The sequence below is a fragment of the Varanus komodoensis genome, unplaced genomic scaffold, assembly GCF_004798865.1.
Source record: "Varanus komodoensis strain SLA01 unplaced genomic scaffold, ASM479886v1 scaffold16, whole genome shotgun sequence".
Taxonomy (NCBI): Eukaryota; Metazoa; Chordata; class Lepidosauria; order Squamata; family Varanidae; genus Varanus; species Varanus komodoensis.
Genome location: NW_025335468.1, coordinates 5,247,284 through 5,264,631, shown reverse-complemented (window position 1 = coordinate 5,264,631; position 17,348 = coordinate 5,247,284). Strand labels below are relative to the sequence as shown.

At 45.7% G+C, this 17,348-nt stretch overlaps 1 protein-coding gene across 1 annotated transcript in view; it reads right to left on the bottom strand.

Annotated features, from left to right (window-relative positions):
* Window positions 1–17,348, bottom strand: part of CRACR2B (calcium release activated channel regulator 2B) — a 56,367-nt gene that overhangs the window by 20,664 nt on the left and 18,355 nt on the right. The window contains exons 4-11 of the mRNA XM_044425949.1: window positions 14,915–15,026; window positions 12,907–13,066; window positions 11,809–11,955; window positions 6,710–6,800; window positions 6,439–6,531; window positions 3,967–4,154; window positions 867–938; window positions 701–755 (exon numbers count right to left, since the gene is read on the bottom strand). Coding sequence (XP_044281884.1) covers window positions 701–755; window positions 867–938; window positions 3,967–4,154; window positions 6,439–6,531; window positions 6,710–6,800; window positions 11,809–11,955; window positions 12,907–13,066; window positions 14,915–15,026 — 918 coding nt within the window. The remainder of the gene's footprint in view (window positions 1–700; window positions 756–866; window positions 939–3,966; window positions 4,155–6,438; window positions 6,532–6,709; window positions 6,801–11,808; window positions 11,956–12,906; window positions 13,067–14,914; window positions 15,027–17,348) is intronic.

The following is a 17,348-nucleotide window of genomic DNA, read 5'->3' as shown; positions in this document are numbered from 1 at the left end:
TTCTGTGCAGCATTTTACATGTCAACCCCATTCCCCCAACACACATGCACACCATTTGCCAATGAGGAAAGTCCCACTGCAGAAGGCGGTCTAGGAAAGGAGCAGAAAAGGCCAGTTTCCACCCACCCACCATTTTCAGTCTCTTGGTTTTGAGCTACATGACTACAAAAGCCTAGAAGGGTGTAGCCACAAGCTCACTGAAGAAAGATTCAGCTGGCTCTATTGCTGGCTACTGGCCAGAGTGAGGCATGGTGTTTACACAGGTGACTTCCACTCCACTCTGCAAGAATGGACAGCAGAAGCCAGAGAATTCCATGAGTTATTCCCTGAGCGAGGTGATGAAGTTTCAAGATTTAAAACATGGAGATTTAGCCATGGTTCCTTGCAAGCCAGCCTTAACGCATGAGGCTGAAAGTGGGCAAAAGACTCTCCCTTCCCGTCAGGGCGAGGGAACAGTCAAGGAGAGCGCCTTTCCTGTACCGTCTGGGGAAGGCAGCCAGTAGTGGCCCAGGTATAAAGGCACAGCTCTCTCTAAGACGAGAGACAGGAAAAGTGTCCTCATGCAGGACCTCTGGAAGCCAAGGTCTTTTGGTTAATGGCCCCCATGTAAATGAAATGACCCCAGGTGGTGGCGGCAGCAGCAGCAGCAGCAGGCAAAGGGGAGGTGACGGGGGATGAGAATTTTCTTTCTCAGACTAACCAGCTTCTTGGCTTCAAAGGCATCTCTTTCATCTCGCAACTTCTTGTTCATCTCTCTGTTCAAAAGGAAGTGAGACACACACACATTAAAAACTCCATTTTCAATCTGGAGTAGGTGCAGCCCCCACCCTGCCAGTCCAGATGTTCAAACTCTTTGACCTCCTTACCTGAGTAGCTCCAGTTGTCGCAGAAGGCTTTGTTTTTCTTTCTGCATATTCTTAGAGACTCTAAATACGTCCCTGGGTTAAAGGGGGAAAAAAGGTGCTTTTGTTTTTCATTTGTTAAGGATGACAAGCCTTGTCCTTTGCCAACACCAATGCTATATTCAGAGTTGCAAGCCTGCTGGCAGCAGTAGGGTGTAGCAATTGGGATTCATAAATTAACTCTAGATTATGAGTGGAGCCTTGCTTTCGGCTGAAGTAAATTAGTGGCAGTATATTTTATCTTGGGTCACAGCTTAGAATCCTACATTATTTAAATTTAAGGAGGAAAACGAAAAAGATACTGAAAGTGCACTAAAGGCATGATCTTTCCAGTGTTGTTGGGAGGACACAGGATTACTCAAGTCCCACTTCCAAGATCCTGTGATCTCGGAGATGGGACTCGGGAAGCCGACTTGCCCCTGTCGCTGGTGCAGAAAGAACAGTGCCAGCTGCCTTCCTTAAGGCCCCAAATGAGCCTCAGAGGGAACAAAAAGGGGCAAGTAGCAGGGCAGGCAAGGACAGAGGCTGGGACCAAGGACTTAAACCAGTTCTCAGCATGCCAGCTTCTTTTCCTCCTACTGCTCCTCCGTCTGAAAGCAGCTGTCAAGATAAAAATCAGGTAGCAAGGTGAGGCAATGGGGATTGCGTGGTTCAGAGCCCAAGATGCACATAAGCCTCCAAGTCTGGACACTTACATGCATGGAGGGTGGGGGTGACAGAATTCCACCCTAATACATTTTAGCAACCCAAAGGACTGTGCATGAGATGCTGACAGCTACTCATCCATTCAGCTCCCTTTCGCTGAGGTCGCTGCAGCATTTTCACTTTTGTTATCATTACTTAGCTTTAGTTTAGACTGAGACATATATGCATTCTCTTTTATACTTGCTAGGGATAATCACACTGATTTCAACTCTGAAGCTGCCAATCTTGCCTAATATTGTATTCGCAAGTGCCAACCTTTCATTGTCACTAATGAATTCACAAAATGGAAAAAAATCCATAGAAAAATAAAGCACTGGGGGAAAGAATTAAACCTAAACTCTTGTCCCGGTTTATAACTTGAAGGCAATATTTTGCCAGTTCAGCACGAGAAAAGAGGCCATTTACTATCCAACAAAGCGAAAGGTTGGCCTGATTGTAGCAGCAACCTTCAAGGGAGGACATGTTTCTAAACATGCCTGTGCCTGATCACTGTGGTGACTGGTGGCACTGGTCTGTTCCAGGACTGTAAGGACCCATGGGTTTGACAGCAGCAGGTTTTAGATGTAAAAGACCTGCAGACACTGCTTCTGAGCCAGTGCAGCACGGTGGCGAGAGTGCGGGACCAGGGTCCTGGAGATCCGGGTTCTCGTCCCCACTCAGCCACGAGGCTCACTGGGCGACCTTGTCCCAGTCATGGACTTGCAGCCTAAACTATCTCACAGGGCTGTTGTTCCTCACAAGAAGGAACATGGAGAGGTATACATGCCATGTTGGTGGTACACATGCATCATCATCATCATCATCATCATCAAGCCAATTCCTGCACAGTATTCTGGAAAATGCTGCGGGAAAAAGGCTTTTATCACCCATTTATTCAAAGAAAAGGAACCCTATGGGGCCTTGAGAAGGCAACGTTTGTGGCAGGGAAATGAGGAGCATTTTCAATGCTTTAACTCAATGCTTCTCTACTCAGAAAGAAGTGTGTGCTTACACTGATGCAGCTACATATGCATGGATATAGTGTTCTTATGGGCTCTTATGGGCTTATGGGCTCGATGGCCAGGTGTTGTGTGGAGCACACAATGAGTATTAGCATTTCTCTTCTCTCCCTGCCACCCCTACTGCTGTCATTCTATGTTTTCCAGCTATTTCTAGATTCCTAATAGGTTAGAGCAAAGCCAAACCAAAAAAGCCAAGCTGCCTACAAATCCTTATTTTAAAAAAGCGACCCTGAACATACGTATGCATTGCTGCATTTCACGTTCACTGAAATGACAGCACCAGTATAATAAAAGGAATAAAATGGGATTTGCTTCTGCGGCTCAGCTACAGAACTTAACATTTTTAAATTGCTGCAAGATATACTGGTAAGTTGTCTTTAGGGCTCTGCTTGGGCTGGAAGGAGCCTCACAAATTTAGAAACAAGCAAGAAAATACCATTTTGCCACTAGGACAGTGTATTTTAAAAACTACTGATAAATTAGCATTCACAGCCATACATGTGCTTGGCTACTTGCTTTTGATTGTAACAGATGCTTCAAAATCCAAGAATGGAACCTGCAGTGGCCACACTGGCCTTGGTGCTGCCCTGCTGGCTGCCGCCATCCTCTAGGCACTCTCTCTGGCAGGCTGTGGGATTGGTCCTGAGGCCCAACCTTGTGTGCTTACAGATCCTGTCCATTTGCAGCAGCCGCAGGTCATCGCTACTGATTTCTACACTGCTGCATGTTTCCCAGGGCTGACCATACCATGAGACAAATTGAGGCTGTGGCTTCAAGTGGTAGGTGCTTGCGAGCAGCAACAAGGCACTGGAGGAAAGATCTGTCTGCCCCTGGTCTGATCTCCGCCTCTCTAAGCTCACCTGCTTACTGCTGGTGCAGTGGAAGACACTGGTGTTTCTCCCCCCGATTTATATCCTGCCTTTTTCCTACAAAGGGCTCAAGGCCGCTTACATCATTCTCCTCCTCTGTCTTATCCCCACAACAACCACCCTGTGAGGTAGGTTGGGCTGAGAGTCTGTGACTGGCCCAAAGCCACCCAGTTGGCTCCATGGCTGAGCAGGGACTAGAACCCAGATCGCCTGAGTCTCAGTCCCACGCTCTTAACCACTACACCACACTGGCTCTCATACCACACTGGCTCTCAACCTCAGGACTGCCGAAAGAGTCAACGGCCAGTCTGGCTGCCTGCTATGCATCGAATGGGAGAAGGCCCCACATTTGCTCTTTGCCCCAGGCAGCAAAATGCCCTGGGCCAGCCCTCACACAGGCACAGGCACAGGCACATGCACACAGACTCACAGCAGCAAGCCAGGTCAACACTCCAAGAGTGAGTGGCTCTGAGACCCCATCTAACACACCTTTCCTTCTGCTCCTGCTCTAGCTCAGCTTTCTTCTGCAATTGCTGCAGGTGGCTTCGGGCAACCTCCAGCTCCCATTTGCTTCTCTCCACCTGGTCCAGCAGATTTTCATTGAGAAGCTGCAGCCGCTCATTCTGGACCCGCATCTCCAGCTGCGCTGAGTTCTGTGACTGTAATTGATGTTCCAGCTAGGAAATACAATTGAAAGAACAAAGGCATGAAAAGCCACTGTTCCACAGGATGAAAACATTTAAAGTGGAACATATTTAAATAAAAATTGGTGCACGAAGCAATGAAATGGCAAGTGTGTCCATATCCCTGGTTTTAGTTCAATACATTTAAATACACTAATAACATGCAAAGGCTACCAAGTGCTAGTCTAAATAGCCAGGAAGTCATAGAATTAGAAGTTATTCATGGGCTCTGCTATGAACCACAATCTAGATGTGACTTGTGAACATGACCCAGTGCAAAATGCCAAGTTCAGTGTAGGAAAGAAAAGGAAGAAAGCAAGCAGCAATGACACCAACTCGAAACCTAGACAACCATGTTTGCACACGTTTTCCTGACACAGGATAGCATAAGCATTAGCAGCCTTCAGAGCAGGGGTGAGGAACCGCAAGCCTTTGGGCCAGGTCTAATCCTTCAGCTTCCCCAGATGGCCATGCCCCTTTCCTGAGATTCTCAACCATTCGATGGTTTCCTGATTCTGCACATTCTCCCGCTCCATTCGAAGAGGCCGACATGACTCCTCTACAGCTTAGCTACTGGTAATAAGAATTTTAAGCTATAATATACTGAGGGCAGCCCCACTCTTTTTTCCTTCAGTCCCCCTGACCATTGGAAAGTGGCCTCCATGGGCATCTCCAAAATTGCATTTGGCTCTTAAAATGAAAGAGGTTCAACACTGCTGCATTCAACAGATGCCTAGACACCAGTTAAACCCCTGAAAGTTCTGGTTTAACAGGTAAGGCCTTAATGGCTCTTGTGGCTATCAGAGTTCTGTAGCTACCAAAGAAACTCATCTGGAATATCATCACACCTGGTAGGAAATTGGTAGCCCAAAGAACTGAGATAACTGCCCCAATTCAGACTTAATGGCAGCAGATTGTGGATTTATTAACCCAGGGGTTGTCATGGCATGTGCTGGACTGATTGGAGGTTGCTGCATTACATCTTATCCTCAATCAATGCACAATTACCTATTAATTGTAGGGTAACTGTGGGTTGTATAACCTATAATATATGGGCTTGGCTGTTGTGTGGCAACCTCTTAGCAGTCAGTCAGAAAATGAATTTGCAGACTCGCCATGGGACGTGCCCAGTACGCACTGCAGCAAATCCTGAGTTAATGAACCTGCAAATAGCTGCTGTTACATGCGAACAGGTCCATAATAGAGTCCTGGACAACCCTCTCTCCCTCAGACCTCTAGTCAACTAGCTTAGGGGATTGTTCCAAGATGGAGAAATCATGCCAATGAAAGAAAAGCAATTTGGAAGATTAAATAGCAGAAGCAAAACAACACTCCCACCTCTCTAACTGCACTTATAGTTATCATCTCAAGTCGTGTTCTGTGGACTGAAGCCTTATCTCTTCATGTGGCACAAGCAGCACAAATCTATGCAGGATGAGAGAGTTCTCGGAAAATCCTGTTCCATTGGCAGACACCCAACAGACCAGGAGGAAGGATAGAAGCTGTCCTTGCTTCTCTGTGCTTCTTTCTGTCCTCTGGCTTAACTGCCCTTTAGTTTTTAAAACAACCCAGAGCAAATGCTGAGACGAAAACAATCCAAACAGCACAGATTACACACACTGCAAGGCTTTATCTCTTGCCTGCATTCCTGTAAGAGGATGTCATCGTACAAAAATTACATGTGTAAACAGAGCAGATGGTTCTTCCTTGCGTCGATGGAAAGGGGTCCACCTGGCTGGAGATAAAACAGGAATGATGCTGGATTCATACCAAGTTTGCAGGCCTGGCGATTAGAGGAAGGAAACCAGGCAGTTTCCATGCGGCACAGCAGGATCGACTCAAAAAGAGCTCTCCTGGGTCTCACAGGTAAAGGTTAAATCCTGGAAGAAACTTGGCACAGTGTCACTGAGACCTACAATGGAAACCTTTCAAGCAGAAGGTTGCATCAAAGCTGTATGGATGAGACTCAGGAGAGAGACCCAGGCAAGCCAAAAATGAAGTTGTGCAAAGAAAGGACAGCTTTGTGCCGAGAGAAAGGCAACTTTCCAGAAAAGAATGAGCTCCTATACTATATTGCAGGGCAATGTTTCTGTAACAGAGAGTGGGCCCCTTGTGGCCCTAGAGCTGCAAGCAGTCCTCTGCCTGATTCCCAAAGTGCTCTGAAAGAGATCAGCTCAGACCTTTGGCAAGGACAAGCTGTCCTTCCCCTGGGTGGGGAAGAGGGACTTTTCTATTAGCAGGGGCCTCACAGTGCCTAGAGGATCAGCTGTCGTATTACCTTTCTCTGGCGATACAGCAGTGCCTCAAATTCTTGCTCTTTGCTTTGCAGCTCTTTCTGAAGCAGGTTGCTCTTGTCTTGCTTCATGGACTCCTGCAAAAGGCAGAAGAGTGGGCTTTGCTTTCCCCCGCTCCAGTACGCCGCATAAGAATACGTCCCTGGCACTTTGCAAACAAGATTGCGAGCTTCATCAAAGTTGTGGCTCATGGATTTAGCAAGTGAACTGTATGTCCAGCCCAGGAGGGATCTAGAGGATGGAGGAGGAGTTTACCTGGCAAAGAAGCCGTTCCCTTTCTGCTTTAATTTGTTGCTCCATTTCTTCATAAAGGCACCTGATTTCTCTGTCATGGTCTGTCTCCCTCCTAAAAGCACAGAATAAAGGGAAAGGAGAAAAAAATTGTTCCATGAACAAAAATTAATACCTTCTAGCTACTAGCATGAGATATGCTAGAGGATATGGACATTCTCTGACACCAGGGGGTGCCAGGGATGCTTGAAGTGTTGCTAGGGAAAGCAAACATTCTTTAAAATGAAAAGGGAAATTTTGAAACCAGCACAGTTTACAGCCTGCACCAGCATTCCCTAACGGTGTCCTCTGGATGTTTGGACCTCAGCTTCCATCATCCCAGTCATCGTGGCAAATGGTCAGGAACACATTGGAAGTTATAGTACAAGATCTCCGGAAGGCATCAGGCTGAGTCACATCCTTCTTCGGTACCTTAGGGGAATATTGCTACAAATGTGCCTATGGACTGCAGGAAGAAAAGCATAACACACGTGTGTAGGAGAATCCTCACTGTTTTCAAGAGAAAAAGAAACACAGAGTAATACACAGAATCTCTAGAAACAAATGAGTTCCGTGTACTATATCGTATTAGAAACTGAGGCGATTCCCCTTTGGCTTGGTTTTAAGGTCTTTATTCCAAAAATGAATAAAAGGAAGGCCATTTCCCAAATCAATTCGTTTTGTCCTTCTCATTTTACTTGTATGAAAAATGAAGTTTTCGTTTCAGCACTAAGGCCTCTCAATTTCATCCACCCATTTCCCTGCTGTGACAATCTTCTGTTATTACCAGTGCGTAGCATAAAACATGCCATCTGCCGAAAGCAGTGGACCATCCCGGAACCCTCCCCATGTGTTGGACTGCAACTCCTCCCATTCCCAGCCAGCAGGACCAACTGCTGGCTGGGCATGATGGGAGTTGTGGTTCAGCACATCTGGAATAATGGGAAGGATGGAGAAGGAGAACCAGTTTGGGAAAGCATGCATCAGACAGCAAAACGTCTGTTGAATCCACCCGCCCTCTTGGGAATGCCAAGAGGAGCGCCTTCCTCCTTGATCCCAAGTTCCATTCATTCCTATGGGCACCCAGGAGCTGCCAACACCGTATCAACACCCCATTATGCTTATATGGTGCCAGCTCGGGCTTATGGGTGTGCTTCTGAGCCCATTTTAAGCTGCTGGTTTGACCTCTTTAAATGAGAGCCAGTGGGTGTGACAGTTAAGAGTGTGGGACTGGGACTTGGGCAATCTGGGTTCTAGTCCCTGCTCAGCCAACTGGGTGACTTTGGGCCAGTCACCAACTCTCAGCCCAAACTACCTCTGGGTTGCTGTGGGGATAAGACTTGGAGCAGGAGGAGGAGAATGATGCAAGCCACTTTGAGTTCTTTAAAAAGGAAAGAGGCAGGATAAAAATCAAATAAATAAAGTTGGGGACCAGTGTTAGCTGGCCCACTTATTAAGGACAGGAAGAGAAGCTCTCCACATTTCCCAGCAGAGAGCAGGGTAGCCACACTTGGGAGGGCTTTCCCTGCTGGGCCCCCGTCCCTCTGGAGTGAGTTGCTGTCAAGAGTCTGCCATGTTCCGTCACTCCAGGCTTTTAATAAAGGCCTTGAACGTTCTAGTATGATCGCTGCTGCTGTTTGCATTGCTGGTTTGGCTGCTGGCTTTTATCGCTGCTTTTACTGTGTTCTTCTCCTTCATGGATCACTGCCTTGTCGTGGCGAAGGGGCTTGCGTAGCTCAGTGAAGCTATGAGCGATGCTGTGCAGGGTCACCCAAGACAGACAGGTCATAGCAGAGAGCTCTGACAAAACGTCATCCACTGGAGAAAGAAATGGCAACCCACTCCAGTATCCTTGCCATGAAAACCCCATGGACAGTACCAAAAGGCAAAAAGATATGATGCCGGAAGATGAGCCCCTCAGGTCGGAAGGTGTCCAATATGCTACTGGGGAAGAGCGGAGGGCTAGTACTAGTAGCACCAGAAAGAATGAAGCGACTGGGTCAAAGCCGAAAGGACACTCAGTTGCTGATGTATCTGATGGTAAAAGGAGAGTCTGATGCTGCAAAGATCTATACTCCATAGGAACCTGGAATGTAAGATCCATGAATCAAGGCAAGCTGAATGTGGTCAAACAAGAGATGACAAGACTGAGCATCGACATCTTAGGAATCAGTCAACTAAAATGGACAGGAATGGGTGAATTTAATTCAGATGACCATCAGGTATATTACTGCGGGCAAGAATCCCTCAGAAGAAATGGAGTAGCCTTTATAGTCAATAAAAGAGTAGGAAAAGCAGCACTGGGATACAATCTCCAAAATGACAGAATGATCTCAGTTTGAATCCAAGGCAAACCATTCATCATCACAATAGTCCAAGTCTATGCCCCAACCACTGGTGCTGAAGACGCTGAAGCTGACCAGTTCTATGAAGGCCTACAACACCTTCTAGAATTAACTCCAAAAAATGATGTCCTTAACATCATGGGGGATTGGAATGCTAAAGTAGGAAGCCAAAAGATAACTGGAATAACAGGCAAGTTTGGCCTTGGAGTACAAAATGAAGCAGGGCACAGGCTGGTAGAATTTTGTCAAGAGAATACAACGGTCATAGCAAACACTCTTTTCCAACAACCCAAGAGACGACTCTACACATGGACATCACCAGACAGTCAACACAGAAATCAGATTGACTATGTGCTCTGCAGCCAAAGATGGAGAAGCTCTATACAGTCAGTAAAAACTAGATCAAGAGCTGACTGTGGCTCAGATCATGAGCTTCTTGTTACAAAATTTAGGCTTAAGTTGAATAAAGTAGGGAAAAGCACTAGGCCACTCAGGTATGACCTAAATCATATCCCTGATGAATATACAGTAGAGGTGAGAAATAGACTTAAGGAATTAGATCTGATAGACAGAGTGCCTGAAGAACTATGGACGGAGGTTCGCAACATTGTACAAGAGGCAGCAACTAAAACCATCCCAAAGAAAAAGAAATGCAAGAAAGCAAAATGGCTGAGGAAGCTTTACAAATAGCTGAGGAAAGAAGGGAAGCGAAAGGCAAGGGAGAAAGAAAAAGATACAAACAATTGAACGCAGAATTCCAGAGAACAGCTAGAAGAGATAAGAATGCCTTCTTAAATGAACAGTGCAAAGAAATAGAAGAAAACAATAGAATAGGGAGGACCAGAGATCTCTTCAAGAAAATTGGAGATATGAAAGGAACATTTCATGCAAAGATGGGCATGATAAAGGACCAAAATGGCAGGAACCTAACAGAGGCAGAAGAGATTAAGAAGAGGTGGCAAGATTACACAGAAGAACTATACAAGAAAGAGCTTAACGTCCCTGATAACCACAATGGGGTGGTCACTGACCTCGAGCCAGACATCCTGGAATGTGAAGTCAAATGGGCCTTAGGAAGTCTGAGCAACAACAAAGCTAGTGGAGGCAACAGTATTCCAGCTGAGCTATTCAAACCCCTAAAAGTCGATGCAGTAAAAGTGCTACATTCAATATGCTAGCAAATTTGGAAAACTCAACAGCGGCCACAGGATTGAAAAAGGTCAGTTTACATTCCGATCCCAAAGAAGGGCAATGCCAAAGAATGTTCAGACTACCGCACCATTGCACTCATTTCACATGCTAGCAAAGTTATGCTCAAAATCCTACAAGCTAGGCTCCAGCAATATGTAGATTGAGAACTACCAGAAGTACAGGCAGGATTTCGAAGAGGGAGAGGAACTAGAGATCAAATTGCCAACATATGCTGGATCATGGAGAAAGCTAGGGAGTTCCAGAAAAACATCTACTTCTGCTTCATTAACTAAGCTAAAGCCTTTGATTGTGTGGATCACAACAAACTGTGACAAGTTCTTAAAGAGATGGGAGTACCAGACCATCCTATTTGTCTCTTGAGAAACCTGTATGATGGTCAAGAAGCAACAGTGAGAACTGGACATGGAACCACTGATTGGTTCAAAATTGAGAAAGGAGTTTGGCAAGGCTGTATACTGTCACCCTGCCTATTTAACTTATATGCAGAGCACATCTTGAGAAAGGCGGGGCTAGATGAATCACCAGTTGGAATTAAGTTTGCTGGGAGAAATATCAACAACCTCAGATATGCAGATGATACCACTCTCATGGCAGAGAGTGAAGAGGAACTAAAGAGCCTCTTGATGCGGGTGAAGGAGGAGAGCGCAAAAATCGGCTTGAAACTCAACATTAAGAAAACTAAGATAATGGCATCCGGTCCTCTCACTTCCTGGCAAATAGATGGGGACGAAATGGAGGTAGTGACAGATTTTATTTTCCTGGGCTTCAAGATCACCGCAGACGGGGACTGCAGCCAAGAAATTAAAAGATGCTTGCTCCTGGGGAGGAAAGCTATGGCAAATCTAGACAGCATACTAAAAAGCAGAGACATCACCCTGCCAACAAAAGTGCGTATAGTCAAGGCTATGGTTTTCCCAGCTGCAATGTATGGCTGTGAAAGCTGGATCATAAGGAAGGCTGAGCACAAAAGGACTAAGGCCTTTGAATTGTGGTGCTGGAGGAGACTCCTGCGAGTCCCTTGGACCGCAAGGCGATCAAACCGGTCACTCCTAGAGGAGATCAACCCTGACTGCTCTTTAGAAGGCCAGATCCTGAAGATGAAACTCAAATACTTTGGCCACCTAATGAGAAGGAAGGACTCCCTGGAGAAGAGCTTAATGCTGGGAACAATAGATGGCAAAAGAAGAAGGGGATGGCAGAGAATGAGGTGGCTAGATGGAGTCACTGAAGCATTTGGTGTGAGCTTAAGTGGACTCCGGGAGATGGTGGAGGACAGGAGAGCCTGGAGGAATGTTGTCCATGGGGTCGCGATGGGTCGGACACGACTTCGCGACTAACAACAACAACTGTGTTCTTACCATTTCTATTGTTCTTCATATTGCATCAGTTTTCAGCGTTTTGTTGCTGTATGCTGCCTTGGGAAAGCCGCAAAAGCTGGCCAAGAAACATTTTAAATCAATAGCAATAAATAAAACTGCTTGAGTCAATGCAGTGGGCTGAATCCCACAGCGTCTGATAATAGCTTACCGTTTTAATGCCATCTGCATGGATTCTTTCTCATGGTGCACATCTCTGATGTAGGAGGAAATGCGGAAGAGGAACTCTTCAAAACTGGCCAGGAGTTCTGGACGTTCTTTCCGGAGTCCAGCCCAGAGCTCCTGAACCTCCCTTTGCCTGGAATAATGATAAGCAGTATACTTCTGTGTTCCTGCTGACCAGGTTCCAAAGCAGGCATTCCCCAGATGCTGCCCTCTAGCTGTGCTGAATGACAATGCCCAGAAATCCTGACCAGTGGCCCTGGAGCCTGGGGCTGAGGAGAGCTGAAGGGGGGCAACAGACCTGGAGGGCTTCACAGGTTGGGTGAAGGCTGCTTTATATTGGAAGGTGCTTTATAACAGTTAATTTGTAAAAATTCCCAGAGAGTGTTTAAAGGAGGAGGGGGTCCTAGCATCAGCCATCGGAAGGCACTGTGCAGCTATTTGTTGGTTTGCTTCCTTTATGGATTTTCCACGGTGGGCAAAAAGGTGAAAGAAATGGAGGAAATCACAGGAGGCTCTGATGGAACTGGGATCCTCTGTAAAGATCCATGAATGAGGCGGGGTGATAGGTTGATGGGGATACCCAGGCAGCAAGACTGGCTAGTCCCAGGGGCCAGAGCAGGCAGTTTACATCCTAAAACGTGGGATTCTTCTGCACAGGCCTCCCCCACCCAGGCATTTTCAGCCTTTTGGGGTTACTACGCAACCCCTTTCCTAAGTCATTGTCTTAGTGCCTGTTGGCCAACCTAAACCAAGAATCAGTTTGGTAATGGAGAAGGTTGTGACTAATCTTTTTAGCCTTCCCCAACCCGGGGCCCTCCAGATGTGTTGTATTACAACTCCTAGCATCCCCTGGCCTATACATCTGGGGATATCAGGTTGAGGCAGCTGAAGCAGGGTACAAAGAGCACCCAACAACTGTCCAGCTAACAAGACTGATCCAGAAAATAAAGCTCACAAATTTGAACAAAGAGGTTGCAAAGAGAAGGTCAGAGCAATGCATTTGAAAAAAGGTCCCTAAAGACAGTAGCAGTGATCAGTCATATCCTAGGAATAAAGAACCACAGGTTGGAGAGGGCCAACTTACTCTTCAAACACCTGTGATGCTTCAAGCTGCTCCAGCATTAATGAAAACCGCTTCTCTTCCTCATCTGCCTGGTCCAGGTCATCTGACCAGCCAGACTCAAATGTTTCCTCATGACCAGTACTTCCAGAGTTCTGGTACTGCTCAATTCCTATGAACTTTCCTGCAGGAAAAAATGTGGGATCAGCTTATTTTACAGGGAAAGAGGTCGAAAGGACGGAAATGTCTCACTGTGCTTCAGAGATATTCTGTGACTTTGGCCCTTTTTTTAAAAAGAAAGTCACTAAAGCTCAAGTTTGCTGGGCAGCCAGATGTGCCTACTAACACGGAAGCAAAACAGGTAGGCTTTGTTTGTGTGTGGGGAGGGGCAGATAGATAGCAGGCTCTTAGTGAAATTATCTGTGCCTAAAAAACTCAACATCTCATCTCCTCTTAATTTTAGCCAAATCATGCCTCCACTGTCTTCTAAAAACAATAGCCTAAAAAGTAAAAGGATCAGACCCCTTGCCATTCAAGCACCAAGTTGTGGCTATTCCAGAGTGAAAGAAGAGTGTTTTCCACAGCCTCAAAGGCATTCTCCACTATCCCGACACTTTTATGATGTCAAATGCTCCAGGACTAAGCTATGACATTTAGAACTGGATCTAGGACAGAGTCCAGGTTCTTAGACAAGTCACTTAGCCTTGAAGTCTATGAGATATGCTAGGGAGAGTCTGAGCGCATGTCTTCTTTGAGTCAGAGGACGAAACAAAGAACTGTTCCCCAATATCTTAGTCAGGGTAACTTGCCTAGCCAGCTTCCTCACTTATGATCTGAAGGATAAATGGAAGAAATACTTTATTTTTCCAGTTTCTAAAAATCACATCGTCAGTTCAATCCCTTGTGGAAGTGTCATCTTAAGAGTTAACAGCTCAGGGTTAGGCAAGTTACAAGCAGAGCTATAGATCATCATTCCTAGCTCCCGGTTGCACTGGCCTGGGTCAGATCCCTGGATTGTCTGCCTAGCCTTTGAACACAAAGACATCCACAGTTTGTACAAAACATATTGCCACTATGTTCCTATTGAAATAAGAGCCTCCCATTATCTCCTTGCCCAGATCTCCACTTCTGATAGCTTTGATCAACACTCCTCACGTCAGATTCGCGGAAGTGTTGACTTAGGCTGTTTTCTTAAGGAAAGAACTTGGCTTCCTCTAATCAGCACGAGGCCACAGAAATGCCAGCGGAGGCCCTGCTCCTCCCTCAACACGGCACACACTTGGCAAGGGCCTGGCGTTCGCTACAGGTGGATCTCTGGGCGGTGGCTGGCTCTGCAGTGTCTGCATGGGAGCTGTGCAGCTGAGTGCTTCAGCACGCCACCCGAGGCTCTGGGAGAAGCTTCTCAGCAGAGCGACAGCCCTCTGAGACAAGGCATGTGTGTGCGACAGCCAGGCTCTGAGAGTGGAGAATTTGGTGTGGCGTGCAGGAACTCTCCACTCAGAGACTGTGCTTGCGGCGGTAACTCCACGGACACTTGGGGCAAAGACATCACAGAAAGTGCACGGCAAGGAAATGCCTCAAGTGTTTGCCATGGATGAGTATGTTACTGGTTGCAATCTGCTTCCGGGACTCTTATCTCGTTGCCACAGAGATTGGTGCATTTCTGAATTTTCCACATTTCACTTTCTAAGGCAGATGGCAACTAGTCTGAAGACAGGAATATTTATGTTTGTCTCCATATATGTTAAGCTATAGTCATCATTTGTCATAAATATTCACTGATCTCTAGACAAACTTCTTTATTCTATATTCTGTTCACTTATTTATTACACGTCTATACGGCCCAATAGCCAAAGCACTCTGGGTAGTTCAGAAGTAGAAAAACCATATACATAATAAGACATAATATGAGACTTTTAAAATTTAAAGCAGACGAAAATCAAAGTAAAAGCCCAGAGAGGTGAGCCTTTCTGGGAAGGACATTTCACAGTTAGGTAGCCACCAATGAAAAGGGCCCCTCCGGCTTTCTTACCAAGCCCCATGCTGAATTCAACGGGGGTGAGATAGCCATTGTTGTCTTGTTCTAGGCTGTCAAAGACGGCTTCCAGCTGCTCAGTAGTAAGGGGTAGTTCACTCTGCAGCCGCTGCAGAACAAAACAAAACAAAACAAAACAAAACACTGTCACCATGATTTTTGAACCTTGACAAAGTTGTCATTGGGCAGGGAAGTTCCTGCAAAACACATTCATACAAAACTAAAATATGAGCAGGTCTCTACCAGAATCTCAACCTGATAATAAAGTGTTCTATGAGACAAAGCAATCTATTTGTGCTCATGAGCAGACATTCCAAACAGTTCTGATAAGAGAATCCCTTGTAAAATCTGACATTACATAATTTATTATACAATGGCATGCTACTTAAGCTAGCTTTTGTTTAATAAACATGGCCTGATCCTATAACTGGCATTTATAAGTCAGAATTGAACAGGATATGATTCTTAATGGTACATAACTCAGGGGAACTTTGGCAAAAGCCAATTTGCAAGGGACAAACCTTTTGTTCTACTGCAGCAGATGGAGGCACACTACTTGCAAGTTCTGTCTGCTTTTGCCTTCTTTTAACTGGTCTTTCTTCATGCCTTTAACAGTAGCCTGGCATGCAGAAATCACACAGCTGAAGGCACAAAAAATCAGCTTTTCCTGGTGTAACATTATGCATCTGCTTGCTCCATTTCTGCATGGCAAACCCAGCCACAATTCTTCCTTATGCTATGGCATTAAGGCATCACAAAGTCTACTAACTACTCTATGAATATGCAGATGACTCTCCTGCCCTGCAGGTGAACTCCTTACCAATGTAGTTTCAGGTTTCTGTGCAAAGTTAACTGCATTATCTGCATCCATCTGTAAAGAACCACCCTCCCCAGCTTTTACGTAACAGGCAAGGGAAAGCCTTTTTTGTTTAGACTGTCAAGTTGTGGTCACTAATGGCAAAAGTAATGCATTGCTTGCTTTTAAATATTGGTGGAATATTTTGTATAAAAGAAACTGAAATTTATTGTTGTTTGGCTGTATATATATGTTTATAAATCTGGCATTCTCTGTAGTTTTCCCCTGTTCCACAAACTCTTATCCAGAACTATTGCAGTGAAGGGAAACTGTTGTCCTTTCAGTTGTTGCTAGACTCCAGCTGCCATCAACTGAAGCCAGCATAGCCAAAGCTCAGAAATTATGGGAACAGTTGTCCAAAAACATCTGGAAGGGCACAGGTCTTCTGGTCTCTCTCTGCCTTTCACTTCCTCCTTAAACTTTCAAATCTCATCTAAAAGCCCATATAGTCAATGAACCTGTCTGCGGTTTGGTCCCTTGTGCTCTACAATGCAAGTAACTGCTCCCTGTTTGTGCAGGAGGAGCAAGTGGCAGCAAGTTCAGTTTACTATTGAAACTTCCTGATTATATTTTCAAGGCTTGAGAGTGTGTATCTTGATTAAACTTATTAATCTTGTTAGGGTGTGTATGTTTTTTAAGGTGAAGCCAATCTGAATCCCATGATCAGGACAAGACTTTCTAAATCAGCGTTGGAACATTGAAAGGAGAAGATGCACTGAACATGGTCATGGTTACCCTTGTTTGAGCAACAGGTTGCCTCTGAAAGACCATCAGCAAGACTAGGCTTAAAAGAGAATGGGGGATCTTGTACCTTGAAAAGAAGATGACTGCGGCGAAAGTACCTTGCCTCAACCTTTCCTGCCAAGTTGTACCTGCCACATTCTTTTTTTCAACACCACTATGAAAGATGCACCTAATGCTGGGAACAATTGACGGCAAAAGGAGAAGGGGACGGCAGAGGTTGAGGTGGCTAGATGGAGTCACTGAGGCAGTCAATGTGAGCTTAAGTGGACTCCGGAGGATGGCAGAGGACAGGAAGGCCTGCAGGAATGTTGTCCATGGGGTCGCGATGGGTCGGACATGACTTCGCAACTAACAACAACAACAAGAAAGATGCAATAGCCCATTCTCCTTGGATCTTGGTTGCCTTAAGGCAGTGTTCCCTAAACCTGGTGCCTTCCTGAGGTCGTGGGCTTCAACTCCCAGCCAAGATGGCTGCTGGTCAGGAGTGGTGGGAAGGCACTGGATTGGGGAAGGCTGCCCCAAGGAATGCAAGCATCAGCAGAGCAAGTTTCACAGCAATATGGCCTCCAGAGAAGGGGTCAAAGTCACACATGAATTAAATCTTTCCAAGCGTGATCCCAGCAGGATACTGATAAAATCAAACGGGAACACAATCAAATGAAATGTACCTCAGGGCTTCTTCTGCTGCAGCAAAATCAACAAAGGGTTTTGTGGCACCTTAAAGACTAACAAATATATTATGGTCTAAGTTTTCCTGGACACTGTCCATGTCATCAGAGACAGAAAGTGCTGTCCTGAGTTAATGATACTAATAGATATGCAAATACTTTG